Source organism: Spodoptera frugiperda, chromosome 25, assembly GCF_023101765.2.
Source record: "Spodoptera frugiperda isolate SF20-4 chromosome 25, AGI-APGP_CSIRO_Sfru_2.0, whole genome shotgun sequence".
Lineage (NCBI taxonomy): Eukaryota > Metazoa > Arthropoda > Insecta > Lepidoptera > Noctuidae > Spodoptera > Spodoptera frugiperda.
Genome location: NC_064236.1, coordinates 16,517,725 through 16,537,650, shown reverse-complemented (window position 1 = coordinate 16,537,650; position 19,926 = coordinate 16,517,725). Strand labels below are relative to the sequence as shown.

The 19,926-nt window shown below is 35.0% G+C and overlaps 2 protein-coding genes across 2 annotated transcripts in view; both read left to right on the top strand.

Annotated features, from left to right (window-relative positions):
* LOC118265878 (ras-related and estrogen-regulated growth inhibitor) overlaps window positions 1-14,198 on the top strand; it is a 42,699-nt gene extending 28,501 nt beyond the window's left edge. The window contains exons 2-6 of the mRNA XM_050704015.1: window positions 3,078-3,134; window positions 3,572-3,645; window positions 6,791-6,967; window positions 8,413-9,854; window positions 12,639-14,198. Of these exons, the coding sequence (XP_050559972.1) occupies window positions 3,078-3,134; window positions 3,572-3,645; window positions 6,791-6,967; window positions 8,413-8,646 (542 nt within the window). The 3' untranslated portion in view covers window positions 8,647-9,854; window positions 12,639-14,198. The remainder of the gene's footprint in view (window positions 1-3,077; window positions 3,135-3,571; window positions 3,646-6,790; window positions 6,968-8,412; window positions 9,855-12,638) is intronic.
* Window positions 1-19,926, top strand: part of LOC118267604 (calcium-binding mitochondrial carrier protein SCaMC-2) — a 160,851-nt gene that overhangs the window by 26,404 nt on the left and 114,521 nt on the right. The window lies entirely within an intron of this gene.

Here is a 19,926-nt window from a genome sequence, read left to right as displayed (position 1 = left end):
TATTTATGTTTTGAATAAAAAATTAAAAAAGAAGTTTTTAATAATCCAAGTAGGTAAATAATGAACTTAATATAGTAGGTAAGTTTGCTCAGAACCGTAATATAGTGGTGGTCGAATTAACGAGGTATTCCTCGAAGCGCAACTGTTTTGAAGGGCACCTCTCCAAGCGCACCTATTTTATTCCTCGAAGCGCACCCGTTAGTTGCGCTTCAAGGAACTATTAAAAATATTAATTTTTATTTCCTCGAAGCGCACCTATGTTTTATTTTCGACTAGAGAGGGGATGCTAACTGAAACTATCGATAATAAGATATCGATAATCTGATACACTTAGTGAGGGCACATACTGCTGGCTTTCTAGAATGGGTCCCGACTGCTTCAGTTTTACGATGACTTTCTTGTATTAGGGTTTTTTCATTTTTATATTATAAAGAAACGCAGTCGGGTTTTTTAAAGTTTTTTAAATTACCTTTTTTATTTTATTTTCTTTTAGTTTTATTATTTTTATATTTTGATATATCTAGTGTCACTCTCACAGTAAATACGAATCAAACGACCCCTATCAAGCTGAAATCCATCGAGTCGTTCGGGCTAGAGAGTGAGCAATATTCGAATTTGGCGCCAAAAATCCTCCATTTTGTTTTTTTTATTATTTTGATATATCCAGTTTCACTCTCACAGTAAATACGAATCTAACGACACCTCTCAAGCCAAAATCCATCAAGCCGTTTAGGCTGCAGAGCGTGCCAAACAATTATACATACTCTTGAAAAACATAACCCTCCTTCTGGCGCAGTCGGGTAAAAAAATAACAATCTATGGTCGACGAGTACAGAGTTCTTGAATGTTGTATAAAATAACTAATATAAAAGTCGTTGATTGGCGGTTTCAAGCGGAACATTTCATTTTGCGATGTCATACATCGACAAGAAACTATTTTTGAAGGTTTAACCTTATTTGCTCATAGATAGCGCTAGGTGTATCAGATTATCGATTTCTTATTATCGATAGTTTAAGTTAGCATCCCCTCTCTAGTCGAAAATAAAACATAGGTGCGCTTCGAGGAAATAAAAATTAATATTTTTAATAGTTCCTTGAAGCGCAACTAACGGGTGCGCTTCGAGGAATAAAATAGGTGCGCTTGGAGAGGTGCGCTTCAAAACAGTTGCGCTTCGAGGAATACCTCGAATTAACAAGATTTGTTTGCAGTGCTTTTGCTTTCACTTACGGCCATATCTTTGGTATTTTTATTTTCTTTATGTGACCACATTGGCCACACAAATTAATCTATGTACTAAGCGATAAGAGCGTGTAAATGAAATGATTTGTATATCATTCTGTCTCAGCTTACGATTTTGAACGGAAAATAAGCGTTCATTTTAGATAGATTTTGTTTATGTTTTATGAACAAGCTAATATATTGCGAAAGTGAATTCGTACGTAATATTTTCGCAAACGGACCATGACCTCGCGTGCAGGGTCGCGGGAAAATAGAATCCGGATGTAACATAAAACAACTGTCGTACGAATGTAGGTATTTGTTCCTATCTATATTTTAATGCTTGTATTTTTAACATGTTGTAATATTATTTTTCTAACATCTTCAGTCAATTACATAAATAGGTTTTTGACGCGAATATAAATGAGTAAATGATTGAACAAACATTATTTACTTTAATGTTATTATTCTGAGTTTACATCTTCAGCCGTTCACAGACAACTATACAAATTAATTTATAGAAAACCTTTAAATAAACTTAAAGTGAAGACATTTAGAGTTGAGTGAAATTTGAATTATGTGATAATCCTATACACTGAGAAAGTCGGGATAACGGGATGCGTTTTCTGAGAATAGAATAGGCACCTTAGAAGTGTTTCTCCTTATACCTAATATATAATTTAAGGAAACAGAAATAAATATTTGTTGTTATTCTACATTACGACTAGAGGATTCGATCGGATCCCGGTCATATTTTAGTGCGAAATTTTCGGGATTAAAACTTATAAAAAATGATTGAATCTGAATGCGGTTTTTCTGCTTCATCATATTTATGCAACAAATTGTTATTCCTTAGATTTTATTTTCGGAGTTTAAAAAAGGAGTTTATAAAGTTTTTTGTCTCTTTACCTATAATTTAAAATATGAATACGTATATACATTGTTCTCTTTAACATAAAGTCTTTTTTTAGTAAGTCTAAAAAAATGTAAACAGATGTTTTTTTTTAAGTTTATCGTAAAATAAAATAAAGAAACTAGGCAATTCTGTAGTAAGTGTCAGTCCCTTGGATATTTTTTATCGCTTTCTAGGAAGTACAATCCGTAAGAACAATCCCGGGATCTAGGAATTAACTATGGATAATCCCGAAATCTCGGGATTAGGAAAATCGATCAGGATCGAATCCTCTAATTACGGCACACGACACTAAATATATCCATTCATGGAATGCCTATTTCGCCAGTTATATTATTGTTACTATTTTTCTAATTATTCAAACTTTACTTATGTATTTACTGATTTAAAAGCTAACATAATCACATCACACCTTTTATGCTCTGAGAGGTAGAGGCGTAAAAGTATGTAACATTTATGCACTCACTTTTCACCGTTTATGTTATGAGTCCCATTCTAGGGTTTGAGGCGATAGCTATGTGCCGTATATACATACATATAATTCTAGTCTTAAAACTACGAGAATTTCAGGAACCCTATTAAGTATTTCTAGCTATTTAGAATTGGTATTTCTAAATGAAAGAAATACAATGTTATACTTTCCCTGCTATTTTTAAAAGTTGACTTGTACTGCATATGCGTAAGAAGGAGCGGAATAATGGTACCTTTTCCGATCCAATGAGGTTTTTGGTAATTTATACTCTCAGTTCTTACTGCTTTCTTAAATTTCCAATGGTCATTAAAATTATTAAAATTTCATGTAGCTGATATAGTACTGAGGAGTACCTTACCTTATTACTCACAAAGTCCGTAATCTACGCGAGCGAAGTTACGGACATCAGCTAGTAATAAATATAAATTAATCCTAAAAATATGTTTCTAAGTGTATTTTTTTTTGCCTTACAGCTCTTACAGTCCGGTTTTTGACGAAGAGGTACATCGGAGAGTACGACCATCAACAAGGTAATTTTAAATTCCTTTCAAAAGATTTTTCTGCTCGCCTCGTAGATTAAATGTTGTACTGTAATACTGCCAAATGAATAGTCTTGGATTCGATTTCCAGTATCGTAAGCGTGATATTGTGCTTTTTAGTTTAATAAAATCTTACCAGTAACTTCACGAATATTTTCGATAAAAAAAGATAATAAAATAATAATAATGTCCCATTACACTTAGATTAAAATTGTTCAACGGGCCTCTGCGAGTTGGCTTCCGCCCCTCGTACGCCTTCCAAAGGTCCGGGACCATGTGGCCCCGTGATAAGTAAAGAAAAGGTAATAGGTAATAATATAATAAAAAAAATCACTAAGATATTATAACTTCTCTAAGGTATTTACAGACTGTCTAGAAGTAGATAGTGATTACGGCTAATATGACCTAATATTTAATTCTCATTGCAGATAGCAAATACAAACATGAAGCATTGTTGGACGGCGAGCCGATATTGTTCGAAATTCTGGATACGTGTCCTAAGGTACCTACCTATTTGTATGAATTATTAATGTCGACTAACCACTCGTCGATAAATAGCGTTAAAATGTTATCCAATCGAGTCAATAAAAAAGACAAAGATTTCCGTACCCTTATTTAATAAAAGTTTGTTTTACGTTTAAAATAATCGAAACGAGAGCGCGTTTTGCACTCTGATTGGTTGGTTTATTCAAGCCGGGCGTCTGTGTCCTGAAGCTAAAAACCTATGACTCTCCCACATCCAATAAGCGAGCTCGCTCTGCAGCATTAGAAGAAGAGTTGATTAATGACTCACGAATAATACTGCACAGCGGCACGCAGATGTGAGCGAACGATCCCATTGTCTCTGAGATAAAGGGTCAACAGGTAAATCAGTAAGTGGACAAGCTATTTTCCAAGCTTCCACTGCATCAGTCAAACACGGCACCTCAAAACTAGCCAGTGATGGAGAAAGAATTTCCCTGACTAATTCATAGGTACTGTGGACCGATGAGAGAAATGCTGGAGAATCCCATGCGAATGGGAAGGGTAGCTTATTGCTCGGTCATCCAAAGCCACATTAAGTGTGGATGATAATATGTTTCTGATAATTTTGTCTACATTTTCCAAAATATGTGAATTATTATTATGTCATGAAAAAATATTAATAAAATTCGTATAAGCCGACAACATTCGTGCCGTCTATCACGCTAAACGGCAGCGTGTTCAAACAATAATTAATTAATTGATACAAATAATTCGTTTGCCAACACGTATTTGTCATAGTTACGCTTAGTGGAGTGGTCATGACACGAGCAGTGGGCCGGTATTCCGTCATATGACGCATCATTTTGGCAGCGTACCCCGGTAGTTGGACAGTGGATACTGTTATAATATGTTTTGCAACTAAATTATGTACTTTTTATATAACAACTAAATCTATACTAATATTATAAAGAGGTAATGTTTGTAAGTTTGTACGTAATGGGTAATCTCTGGAACTAATGATCCAATCCTAAAAAAAATTTCACTGCTCTGCTAGAATGCTACATTATTTCTGAGTGCTATAGGCTATAAATTATTTTTATAACATGTACCTATATTAACCGAGCTATCACAACTTTTGTTAAGTCGGAGAGAAATAGCTCATAAAATAGAATAATATGCATGCGCTGCCTAAACAGTTGCTTAAAATTGAAAACAATGTATGGCAATCTGGTTTGTCTTAATAATTTCTACAAAAACGTCCGCGACACCATATTTGTATCTTTTATATTTTATCTTTTACTAGCTACTTCCGCGCGGTTTCACCCGCTCTGCTCGGCTCCTATTGGTCATAGCGTGATGTTTTCAAGCCGTTGACTGCGCTAGAGCAGTCGACAGCTCTCCGACTTCCCTACTCCCGCCATTTGCGGCCTCGCGGCGTTTGCTGATAAAATCAAAAGAAAATCAACTGCTCTAGCAGTTGGGTACACGCTACCCAACTGCTCGTGCAGTCAACAACCGACAGTCGACGCCGACCGCTCGAGCGGTCCATGTATGTCGCTCAGCCGCTACCGCTACTTATACCACAATTAATACAACGTAACTGTTGAGACATTGACACATCTTGTATTGTTGTCAATGCACGATTGTTTTCTTCCGCTCACCGCGGGAAATACAAATAATAATACATTTTGTGACAATGTCTCAACAGTTACGTTGTATTAATTGTGGTATAAATGTGTTCCGAATGCAACGGCATTTAGTTGAATCTGACGATGTCCGTTCATTGTTACGGCAATGGACTTCACTTTCTGAGGTAATCGTACTTTAACGATTCATATTACCAGAATGTAAACATAACCTCCAATTAAAAATATTTGGATAACTTCTTTTGTAGAAGTTCAATGTAAAAGTGGAAATCACAGAAATGCTTTTGACATAAACAACACAAGAAACGTAAGAATATTCACTGTCCGTGACAAATTAATATTGAGCCAAAGTTACTATGGGCATCTGGCATCCTCCTTTCGGAGCATTAAAATTCTGCCAGATAGAGGGAACCCGTAATTTTTCTGACTCGCGATGATAAGATTTTCTATGGATTGATGACCCTCTCGAATGTCATTCACACCTCCTCCGGGCCTCCGGGCTTCCGGTAATCTCATTCACACAACTCAAACGTTGTTTCACGTCGGTTTTTGTGAGGCCGTTGCATCACTCCACTCCGGTCGAGCCTGCCCATTTGTGCTGCCAAAGCTTGGCTCTCCCACACTTACTATAATCTATAGTCGTGGAATAGTATAACTTGGAAAATACTAATAAAAAAACTCAAATTCTGCCAGATATTATTATTCCACGCGGACGAAGTCGCGGGTAAAAGCTAGTCTTGAATATAATTGAAAAATAAATAACCTTATCATTTCACAGTAAAGTTTAAATTCAATCAGTAGGAGTGTCAGTTTAGTGGAACTTGATGTGCTGTTGTTTAAGACTATTTTTTTACAACAGCTGTAAAAAGATCTTTCTACAACAGTTGTAAAAATCGTACTTTTGTTTAACTGCAACATTAATGTAGATCGACCGTTTGTCTTCATACCGTTTGAATTAGTACCTATCTATATACTATGATTCGCTTACTATGACTACGTCTATAATGATCAACCGCATAATATGACTCAAGTTAAAACAAACTATGGTTTTAATAAAAAAACTTTGTTTAAAAGTCAGATACCCTTACAATAACATGACGCTTACAGTAATATGGCTCTGCTGGGCCCCACGTGACTCCACTCGACTCTGACAAACTCCGCTCGACTGCGCTCGGCTCCACTCGTCTCCACACGGCTTCGCTCGCGCTCGGTTCCACTTCACCCAGCTACACAGCTCACTCTGCACCGCTAATCACTGCGCAGCTTTACTGGAAACACCTACCTATTTACACGGCTCTGAACGCACCCTACACCTTCTTGTAGGTTACATAAGTTGTTGTAGCAGCGCCCAATAGTCCAGCAGTTGTTGATATTGAAGTAAGCGTGATCACATAAAATTTCTAAACTAGATAGATAGCATATAATAAAGTATCGCAGCTATGAAATGATTCGAAACATAACAAATCTACAGTTAATCTTGGTTGTGGCTGTTATACAAAACTTTTATGTAATAATATTCATAATATGTTGTTACAGAGTCTAGATGAATTGCCAGGGAATGAAATAGCCCAGTGGGCTGATGGTCTGTTCCTGGTGTACTCGATCACAGACAGAGAATCTTTCAACTATGTCCGTCGAGCGAAGCAGAATCTACAGCCAGAAATACCATTAGCACTAGTCGGCAATAAAGCCGATATGGTGCACCTGAGACAGGTAAATGATATTCATTAAACGCTCGAATAACACCACATTTCAACGGTAATTTAGCTTTTTATTACAACATTTTATATACATAGTTTCACTCTTCACGTCTGTCAGTCTGCTTATAACAAATTCTTTTATTTATTTATTTTATACATTAATGCAATGTAATTTAGCTAAAGTGATAAATGACACAAAATTAATCACATTAACTAGCAATTTTATTTAATATCTTCGAAGACTGGGATCATGTAATAAAACGAGCAGCATGCAAGCAAACATGCAGCATGCAAGAGGCAAGGTTTCTGTAATCTAATCGTCGCATATGGCTTTCGCTCACCACCGCTCGCTCGCTCGCTCCTATTCGCCTACACTATTTTAAATTACACCTTAGGGGTAGGACAAACAACACTACGTGAAGTCGGTTTTGTAGCAATTCGCTTCTGTCACGAACTTTTATTGCACAGCATATTAAAGTTTTAACCAACATTATTATTTAACTGTTACATAGACTACAGCAAATTAGTTTGATCAGAATTATGTTTAGGGCACTACAAGTTCATCACCACCATTTCCTACATAAGTAATTAGGCTTACTAACGTTATCCAAATAGCCACTAGGCTTACTAACGTTTTGCGAATCAAATTTTTGCCAAAACAAATTAGTATGTAATCTTAAAGACTATTTGTATTCTTACAAGTTATTCTTACAAGTAAGGCTCTTGTGAGATTTTGAGTTACACATGTGATTCGTTTATTACATTGTCTAGTGAATTTGGCTTTTGTATATAATGACCAGTTATTATATATAAAGGCTATTTAATCACTATGGCTGTAACATATATATTAATCCACATTTTAGTTTCACACGCCTAGTTCATATCGTGTCTTCTGAAAAAGTTTACTGACATAATATAACGTATATACGTGCTATAATACAATTTTAAATACTATGAAACGAACAATTGGACAATTGAAGCGTATCTCATTGTATTGAGTTTCGAATAGGGTTCGTCACAAAGCATTCATTTGACTTTACTAGTATATTTTATCAATAGTACATGATTTTTCATACAAACTCATTTTTTGAGGTCCTGGTCTACGCATAAGCATAGCATTTGGTATTTATCCCTGCCCAGATTGCAGGCAGATGTGGGAGGTGGGGGGGCTTATCGCATAACCCCCCTTTTACACCTATTACACCTTTGCCTAATGGGCATACCAACATCCAGTAATGGACAGAAATCGTACATTAACTATGAACCCTCCCTCAACCCTCCTGCCACGATTGATTGAGATCAAATTATGTTTTTTCACAATCTAATTACTTACAATATATATATTATTATAGATCAATATTCGTGCATGTAATTCTTTTAACAATTCTGATATGCACAAACATTTGTTTAAAGTTATTTCGTATTGACTTAATGAAACTATTATTACTCTCTTCACAGGTGAGTCCAGAAGAGGGAGAGATCCTTGCTAAGGACTTCGAGTGCAATTTTGCTGAAGTAGCGGCCGCTGAACAAGTGAACCAAGTAGGAGAAGTATTCCACGAACTTTGTCGAGAAGTCTTAACACATAGGCGGAGAGCTAAACATAGTTTACTGGACAGAATGCTGGGCTCCAAAACAGCATACAGGGTATATTCTAGAGGAAAAAGCGACAGTGCATTACCCAAAGACTAACTGCATTTATCTATCTCCAACATGAGAGAAGATTTATTAGAAGATCGCTCCTTAAAGACACCGAAGTTCAGGGCATTATTACGCCGTCTTGTTTCAGGCTACTCTGAATGACCAGGTTTCCATGTTAAATGTCAGAATACTAGGGATATATGACTATAAGTAAGTTTAATGAAAATATCTCTTAATTGTATCGAAATTAAATGGTATATAAATAAGTAGAAGTTTTAAATTGATGTGTAAAATTGAACGATTGATTCGCGCGTTAGATGAAATATTAATCGTAGTGGTCTTATAGGGAAATACTTTTATAAATGGTATTATAGCATCGGTTATAATTAGTTTGTGTTTGTTTTCCGTTGCAATTTAACTAGCTTCGTATTCTAAGAGGACTTCGTAGTAGGCCTATGCGGTACCAATGTGTATAATACACATATACACCTGTATTTAACGTCTTTTCTGGTGTTATGTAGTAGATAAAGTTCTCATTTTTGTGATGATCTAGGAGTAGGATATAATCACTGGTGTCTTAAACTCGTCCTGTTGTTAAGAATTCCAAAACAGAAAATACTTTGTGAACTATGGACTTTGTTCGCTATCAACAATAGCGTGCAGCAATTATCCGTCATATTAAATTCCAATAAGTACTGACTCTATTCATCTCGATTTGCTGTTTTTTTTTAATCTTAGAAATTTTTAGTTTGCTGGTATGTAAGATTGGAATTAAAGTGGAAATACACATATTTACTTCGCAATATAACATTGTCCACGTACTAAAACCATTATTTCATTACTTAAGTATTTGTTTCGAATCAATTCGGTTAGGTACAGTTTAGTGATTTTATTTCCAATGAATAATAACTGAGATTATTTGATAATGTTGTAAAATTTCGAGTGAACATTTTTTTGTTTCGAGTAAACATTTATTTGTTAAAGATAGCTGGATTTTATTCGGCAATAGAAAATGTACGTAATAGCTAGTTGTGGTTGTTCATTTTACACCAGATTTATATTTTGTATTGACACTGTTTAATTTTTGTATTATAATTATACAATTACATAAATTTTATGTTTTTCGGCTAACTCGCGTAACTGTTTGAAGAGAAACTCAACTCATTTCACACCGTGCCAAGGGGCTATTTTTGAGAAACATTGATTTTATTGTAACTTTCGTGAGACATACTAAATTAATTATTATGTTATCGGCTTCAGTCAGTTGCAGGAACGATCATTAAATTTTTAAAGTGACTTTAAATATTAATGAAGCTTTAAAGTGTTGCACAAAGAAGTATTTCTATCTCATTTTAATGCCGGATTAACTTTAATTAAAGAAACGTCAAATCGGGACTTTAGCCTATTTTTTACGTTGCACAAAACGTCATTAGCGCTAAAGGAGCATTAAATTGACAGTTTGGGGTTATAATTTTTAATGCCTAGTCAAACATCCATTAAACTTGTTATTAAACTCTGAATTCTTTTGTAAATAGTGCTAGTAATATTTTTTTACTTTATTACAGTATTATTTTGTCCCTTTCATCTTTATCCGCTCCTTCCACGACGACGTCGTGTAATTCCAGATAGGATAAATTTATTTGAAAAACATGACGGAGAAGAGTTTCGTGTGAGATACAGGATTTCTAAAGCTTTACACATTTGCGAGATACTCAATTTACAAACAAACTCGAAGAAATAGAGCCATTGATGGCCTCACATAGTTATTGATATGTTTGAGATTCTTCGCTACTGGATCTGCCGAAGATCAGCTTCCTGCCAAACATAGGCCTTCCTTAGTGTTAACAACCTCTAGCAACACCAGACAGATATAATGTAGGATGTAATTATAATATAATAGTATTTAATTACTGAGTACTATTCATAGGAATAAATATATTAAACCTTTTTCGTCATTTCATATTAAACCTTTTTCGTCATTTCATAGACTACATAAACTGTTTAAAATAAATGTTAGCTGAAATGGAACGTCAAATGATATATTTAAAAACCGGCCAAGTGCGAGTCGGACTCGCCCATGAAGGGTTCCGTAACAGCAAGTAGATGCCATATTATAAAAGTTACAAAATAACTTGGTTTTACATAGTGTTTGTATGAACGACAAAGTTATATTTACGGTTTTTGATATCTCGTTCAAACCAATTTTCGTTGTTAGTTTCTATTGAAATCTACACCATATATTTTTTTTTGTTTTTTCACTCTCTTATTTTAAAAGTTACAGGGGGGGGGGCACTCATTTTTCCTCTTTGGAAGCGTCTAACTTTCAAACGGTTGATTTTGACGAAAAATGGTTTTGGGAACCTTTATGTCTTTTTTAAAGACATATCCATAGACACCCATCACGGGTATGTTAGCTGAAAAAAATTTTTTTGAATCAGTTCCATGTATGGATGTAAAAACCCTTTAATTTTTAAATTTAATAATTTTTATTCAAAATTCGAATAGCGGTTATCGAAATACATCAACCTACAGAGTTTCAACTATGTAGGCCCAACAGTTTCGGAAATAAATGACAGACAGACAAACATGACGAATCTATAAGGGTTCCGTTTTTTGCCATTGGCTACGGAACCCTAAAAATGGCGGAAAATAATTAATTCGAATATTGGTCGATGAGACGGATTGTTGGTTTATAATAGTTCTGTAAAAATAAATTGTAATTCCTGAAATGTTATGAATTTCATTTAATCTTCTCGCATCTTGAAATAACATTCGGTATTTCCATATCATGCTAGGGGAATAGGTGTATTAATAGATGTATATACCTTGTATATTTTTAAGAATAAATAAAACGACTAATCTTGTTTTAAATTAATTTATTTTATTAGATATTTATTTTACTAAAATACCATACCGTCATTACATGGGGGCAATTCGTACTTCCTCTGTGGGTGCAATATTATACCATTCTTTGGTTAATTCTTTGCTTAAAAAGTTAGTACAAGGGCGATGCATACTGCCTGAACCAGCCTGTATTGCACCAGATACCATGGTTAATGAATAATGCTGAAAATTCTTTCTACAAAAGGAAAACTCGAGACGAGTCCAATTCTCAATTAATCACAACAATAACAAACACCTGGAAGCTACGTTAAATCTTCTCTCTTACAAACGCTGTTACGATACCAATGAAAGATAATTCAACACCACATTAAAGCAATTGATAATATTTTTATCGTAAAAAATTGGATTTTTCCTAAATACAGAGATGACAGAAACGCTCATGATGTCAATATTGACAACTAGGGCTGGCGATCTAGGAATTTCTTCCCGCGAACCAAAAAGGTTGATACCTATTTTAAATCGGAACACATAATTGAATCGGTCAGTGAATTAGAATAAGATTTGATATTTATATGTATTCCACTATTAAGACACTACAAAATACATTTAATAGTAGCTAATTAAATTAACACATATGCTTAATCTGTCAAATATAGAGATATTTAATCAAATACAAAATATAGATATAGGTATTACGTAAATAATGTAATTAGCTCTGAAAAAACTCATAACTGAGTCTTAATTTACAAGTAACTAAGTAGTAACAAATGGTATTGTATTGATTTTTATAGTGTCCTTTAACTACATGAAATAAATCCAAACACAATCGATAAATCGTCATTTTAAAAAATCGGTTTCTTTCGAAGCGGGATTCGCTTCCTTCCATCCTTAATGACAATTTACATTCAATCAGTTCCAGAGAGTATACAAATACTACGTAATCAGTTCATTCAAAATATGTGTTTTAACTTGCAACACTTTTTAATGTCGTCTTTAGTTAAAGTCCCATTAAAGGGACCCGCAACAGTTTTGTGCAACGTCTTTAAATTTAATGGAATATTAGCGATAATGACGGATTAACTAATGTCGAATTTAAAGACAGTTTTCTGCAACTGACTGTAAATTTAATGGAATATTAGCGATAATGACGGATTAACTAATGTCGAATTTAAAGACAGTTTTCTGCAACTGACTGTTAGTCACGTAATGTTTTGACGAGGAACTCGACTAGTTTCAAGCCATGCTAGAGGCTCATATTCATGAGCAGCATTCCGAGACACACGACGCGGCGATTGTCGCGCTGATACTGAGTTCTTCGTCAAACTAGTCGAGTTCCTCGTCAAAACATTACGTGAGTAAGCCCATAACATAATAATTAATGAGAAACATTGTTTAATATTCTTCAGTATAGTCTTACTATCTATGTAGGTAGCTTTAAGATGTACTCGATAAATAAAAGCCAAAAAATACTTATAATACTCATAAGATATGTATAAATATTAAGATATGTATATAGTGAAATGTATTGTTCCACTGATAATCTTACCATCTTTGTTTTATATTCTTACAGTTACAGCATTGTAGTGGCTTAAAATATAAATGTTTTCAAATATTTACAAATACCTAATTGTTGTAGGATGAATGTAATACATAAACAGTCAGTTGCAGAAAACTGTCTTTAAATTCGACATTAGTTAATCCGTCATTATCGCTAATATTCCATTAAATTTAAAGACGTTGCACAAAACTGTTGCGGGTCCCTTTAATGGGACTTTAACTAAAGACGACATTAAAAAGTGTTGCAAGTTAAAACACATATTTTGAATGAACTGATTACGTAGTATTTGTATACTCTCTGGAACTGATTGAATGTAAATTGTCATTAAGGATGGAAGGAAGCGAATCCCGCTTCGAAAGAAACCGATTTTTTAAAATGACGATTTATCGATTGTGTTTGGATTTATTTCATGTAGTTAAAGGACACTATAAAAATCAATACAATACCATTTGTTACTACTTAGTTACTTGTAAATTAAGACTCAGTTATGAGTTTTTTCAGAGCTAATTACATTATTTACGTAATAGCTATATCTATATTTTGTATTTGATTAAATATCTCTATATTTGACAGATTAAGCATATGTGTTAATTTAATTAGCTACTATTAAATGTTTTTTGTAGTATCTTAATAGTGGAATACATATAAATATCAAATCTTATTCTAATTCACTGACCGATTCAATTATGTGTTCCGATTTAAAATAGGTATCAACCTTTTTGGTTCGCGGGAAGAAATTCCTAGATCGCCAGCCCTAGTTGTCAATATTGACATCATGAGCGTTTCTGTCATCTCTGTATTTAGGAAAAATCCAATTTTTTACGATAAAAATATTATCAATTGCTTTAATGTGGTGTTGAATTATCTTTCATTGGTATCGTAACAGCGTTTGTAAGAGAGAAGATTTAACGTAGCTTCCAGGTGTTTGTTATTGTTGTGATTAATTGAGAATTGGACTCGTCTCGAGTTTTCCTTTTGTAGAAAGAATTTTCAGCATTATTCATTAACCATGGTATCTGGTGCAATACAGGCTGGTTCAGGCAGTATGCATCGCCCTTGTACTAACTTTTTAAGCAAAGAATTAACCAAAGAATGGTATAATATTGCACCCACAGAGGAAGTACGAATTGCCCCCATGTAATGACGGTATGGTATTTTAGTAAAATAAATATCTAATAAAATAAATTAATTTAAAACAAGATTAGTCGTTTTATTTATTCTTAAAAATATACAAGGTATATACATCTATTAATACACCTATTCCCCTAGCATGATATGGAAATACCGAATGTTATTTCAAGATGCGAGAAGATTAAATGAAATTCATAACATTTCAGGAATTACAATTTATTTTTACAGAACTATTATAAACCAACAATCCGTCTCATCGACCAGTATTCGAATTAATTATTTTCCGCCATTTTTAGGGTTCCGTAGCCAATGGCAAAAAACGGAACCCTTATAGATTCGTCATGTTTGTCTGTCTGTCTGTCCGTCCGTATGTCACAGCCATTTATTTCCGAAACTGTTGGGCCTACATAGTTGAAACTCTGTAGGTTGATGTATTTCGATAACCGCTATTCGAATTTTGAATAAAAATTATTAAATTTAAAAATTAAAGGGTTTTTACATCCATACATGGAACTGATTCAAAAAAATTTTTTTTCAGCTAACATACCCGTGATGGGTGTCTATGGATATGTCTTTTTTAAAGTAATGTCTTTAAAAAAGACATATCCATAGACACCCATCCAAAAGGTTCCCAAAACCATTTTTCGTCAAAATCAACCGTTTGAAAGTTAGACGCTTCCAAAGAGGAAAAATGAGTGCCCCCCCCCCTCTAACTTTTAAAATAAGAGAGTGAAAAAACAAAAAAAAATATATGGTGTAGATTTCAATAGAAACTAACAACGAAAATTGGTTTGAACGAGATATCAAAAACCGTAAATATAATTTTGTCGTTCATACAAACACTATGTAAAACCAAGTTATTTTGTAACTTTTATAATATGTCATCTACTTGCTGTTACGGAACCCTTCATGGGCGAGTCCGACTCGCACTTGGCCGGTTTTTAAATATATCATTTGACGTTCCATGTCAGCTAACATTTATTTTAAACAGTTTATGTAGTCTATGAAATGACGAAAAAGGTTTAATATGAAATGACGAAAAAGGTTTAATATATTTATTCCTATGAATAGTACTCAGTAATTAAATACTATTATATTATAATTACATCCTACATTATATCTGTCTGGTGTTGCTAGTGGTTGTTAACACTAAGGAAGGCCTATGTTTGGCAGGAAGCTGATCTTCGGCAGATCCAGTAGCGAAGAATCTCAAACATATCAATAACTATGTGAGGCCATCGATGGCTCTATTTCTTCGAGTTTGTTTGTAAATTGAGTATCTCGCAAATGTGTAAAGCTTTAGAAATCCTGTATCTCACACGAAACTCTTCTCCGTCATGTTTTTCAAATAAATTTATCCTATCTGGAATTACACGACGTCGTCGTGGAAGGAGCGGATAAAGATGAAAGGGACAAAATAATACTGTAATAAAGTAAAAAAATATTACTAGCACTATTTACAAAAGAATTGAGAGTTTAATAACAAGTTTAATGGATGTTTGACTAGCCATTAAAAATTATAACCCCAAACTGTCAATTTAATGCTCCTTTAGCGCTAATGACGTTTTGTGCAACGTAAAAAATAGGCTAAAGTCCCGATTTGACGTTTCTTTAATTAAAGTTAATCCGGCATTAAAATGAGATAGAAATACTTCTTTGTGCAACACTTTAAAGCTTCATTAATATTTAAAGTCACTTTAAAAATTTAATGATCGTTCCTGCAACTGACTGATAGGCTTGACAGTTGACCGTTGCGCATTGTAATAATAAAAAATAAAATAAAATACATTTATTTCGGGCAACCTTAGCTCATAAGTTGAGTACACAGAATTACAAAATATACCTATACATAGGTACATAAAACACCATTACAACTAACAATAAAATATTAAATAAATATTCTTACACTTAATAGGCTCTACAGACGGCAACATGCCTATCCGAACAATGCCGTATATACGGGCAGTCCATCCGGTCCGCGATCATCGCCAGGACTGCATTGGTGCTGCCCCGCACCCTACGCACTAGAGACGCGGCCCGCTTGCGCATGGTCGCGTAGAAGCAATCTGTGCGTGCCTCAGCAAACATACCTGAGGCGCTGCAGTAGCGGGGCAGCTGCAATACAGCCCTGAACGCGTTGTTGAACTGGACGCGTTCGGGCCCCGTGCGATGCGCACGTGTACTCCGCCCACAGGCTACACGTGTAGAGGGACGTTATCTTCACCTCTAACATAACAGCGTGCAAACAACTTACGCGCGACCATATTCGCCCGCACTGACAGGGCCCTCCGTTCCCGCTCCATGTCAGCATTGTCCCTGAGGTCGGTCGTAACTATATGTCCTCCTCCTTTTGGTCACATTGTACCTTAACCCATGACCTAAGGCATATTCCTCGCAGGTCCGTACTAGCTTCCTGAGGCCACAGACCGACGCGCTCAGCAACACCATGTCGTCAGCGTAACTGAGATTATTAACACAAACTCCACCTACATGGCATCCGACACGTTGACTGCTGAGCGCGACGATCAAGTCATTCATGTACAGGTTAAACAGGGAAGGGGACGTCAACCCCCCCTGCCTCACCCCGCACTCGAGCCGATAAGGCTCCGACATTGCACCCGCCCATTTAACACTATTGACCTGATGCCTGTACCAGTACTTAAAAACTTTTAATAGGTCACATGGTAGGTTTATTCCCTCAAGTTTGGCCCACAGGATGTCATACGACACCAGGTCAAAAGCCCTGGACAGGTCGAGGAAGCACGCGTGCACGGGAGTTTTCCGGTCTGTATAGAATCTGACGGTATGCTTAAGACACAGTATTGCACTCTCAGTTGACAGTCGAGGTCGAAACCCAAACTGATTGTCGTGCAGGTCCAGGTACTTGTGTAACTGTGTATTAAGCAGACCGTCAAAAACCTTTGCAATAATCGTTGCAAGAGAAATTGGCCTGTAGTTTGATTTGTCGGCAATATCACCCGTTTTATTTTTCACTACAGGGATTACTATGGTTTTCATGAAATCCGGTGGTAAGTATGAATGGCGCACGCACAGTGTATAAAACATTGCCAATATTCTATTTATGTGTGGGCCAGCGTGAACTAAATGCTCGATGCTGAGACCATCATGGCCAGGGGACTTGCCCTTAGATATAGCTTTTATAAGGTGCTCCCACACAGCGGTTATATAACGTTATACAACAATGTGTAACAATAACATTTGTGTTTAAACAAATTATAACAGTGGTTGTAGAGTATGTTACATGCTGTTATAAATGTTACACAATGTTGTATAACGTTATATAAATCTTGTGTGGGAGCACCATTAGATTTTTAACTACATTTAGAACGTCATTTGGAGTAGTGGGTTTCATAAATATTGAATTGCATGCACTTGAAATATTAATTGGTGTATTATGTGAGACTAATTTGGTAATTTGATTAATAAAATATTCATAAATTCATTGGCTATTTTGAGGGGATCATTAATTGTAATTCCATTTATATTTATTTGTTGTATTTCTTGTTTAGGTACATTCATTTTATTTCTGTTAATTACAGTCCACGTGGCTTTGCTTTTGTTTTTTGAGGTACTTATGTAATTATCATTCTTGGTTTTCTGGGTAAACTTAATAATACGATGTAACCTTACTGACTAATTTTTAAAGGTCTTTTTATTATGTTCTGTTCGGTTTTTTCGATACTGCCATAATAGTTGACGTTTACGCTTGCAACATAGTCTGATACCTTTAGATATCCATGGTTTTCGCATTAATTTTGGCATACATTTTAGGGAAACATAATTTATAAAATAGACAAAAATCATCATAAAAGTCAAAAGGTATATTTGGATCATCGCTAGTAAACACACTGTTAAAACTTAAAGCATTTAGGCAATTATTGAATTTTTCCATGTTCTCTTTACTAATTTTGTTGTACACGAAAAAGATCATTTGATTGTGTTGTATCAGTTACTACGGTACTAGCATTACGTTGATCAACATCGGTCTGGGTGCCCCTATCATTTAATGCCTGTGTACGTTCTAAATTATTATTGTCAAAATTCTTACAATATAAATCATACTTTAGTTTATAATCCACACGGAGAATTTCTTTTAAGAGTGACTGAGCCGTATAGAGCGGAAAAATGCGTTTGAGTATCATTACAGAGCATTTTTAAAGTTATTACACGCAAAGGTCAAATTGTATGGGAAAAAAACCCACGGCGGACAGAAATGAAATTATCGGGATATATGAATAAAATGTGTCTAGTTTATCATGGTAAAGGTCGCTTTCTTGTGGGATGTGGGAGTATGGAGAAAAATAAACTTATACATAATTATTTATTCGGCGTGATCAATATCTTTAACATAATTCGCATAGAGCTGAAAATTGGCATAGACGTTAAGTACATCATTATAAACAAAATGTCAAAAATCCCCATCTATCCCACCTTAAGTAAAAAAAATATTCAAGGTCAAAAGGTCAAAATTATGTTTTTTTCTATTTTTCTCGAAGACGGTAAGTTTTATCGTACAAATATGTTCGACGGAGTTGTAGATCATACAATTTTCTACAAAAATGGTTCATCAGTTATACTCTTACGACTTTTCATTCGTGAGATATCACGGTTTTAATCAAATAAATCACAGTTTACTACAATACTCGCAACTCCCGCGCGATTTTACCTGCTGCGCGGCTCCTATTGATTATAGTCAATAAATAAACTATTTAACACAAAAATAATAATTCGATTCAGGTCAAAAGTTCTTGAGATAAGCGTGTTCAAACAAACTCTTCAACTTTAAATATTATTACTACTCCCGCACAGTTTCAGCTGCTACTCGACTCATATTAATTGTAGCGAGATGTTTTATAGCGTATAGCCTTTCTCGATAAATAGACAATTCAACCCAAAAATAATAATTTGATACGAACGGATCTAGAGATTAGTGCGTCCAAACAAACTATTCAGCTTAAAATAATAGTGATACTCCCGCTCGGTCTTATCCGCTGCTCGGCCACTGTTGATCGTCACGTAACATTTTATAGCCTAAAAAACTTTCCTCAATAAGTGAACTATCTAAAACATAAAAATCAATTCGCAGTAGTTGTTGTTCTGGAGATTAGCGCGTTAGGAGATTCAAACTAACTCTTTAGTTTTTTTTGTAACTTTCGTGAGACATACTACATTAATTATTATGTTATCGGCTAACTCACGTAATTGTTTGACGAGGAACTCGATTAGTTTCAAGCAGCGCTACAGTACATAGGTACAGCGCTACCAGTAGCAGCGCGACAATCGCCGCGTCGTGTATCGAGGAATGCTGCTCATGAATATGAGCCTCTAGCATGGCTTGAAACTAGTAGAGTTCCTCGTCAAACAATTACGTGAGTAAGCCGATAACATAATAATTAACTCTTTAGTCTTAAATATCAGTACCACTCCCGCGCGGTTTTACCCGTTGCTCGGCTCCTAGTTATCATAGCGTGATGTTTTATAGCCAACACAATACAATAATGGTCTATAAGAATTGAGCAGAGCAATTGAAACAGCGCCGGATTACTTATTAAGCTAATGTATAAGCTAAAGAGTTTGTTTCTTTGAACGCACAAATCTCCAAAACTACAAGAGCAAATCGAATTACTTCTTTTGTGTTTGATAGTCTATTTATTGAGGAAGATTATAATTTATGAAACATTACGCTTAATAGTAGGCGAGCATCGATGGAAACTGCGCAGAAGTAGTACAAATATTATAAGCTGAAGAATTTGTTAGAACACGCTAATCTCCAGAAC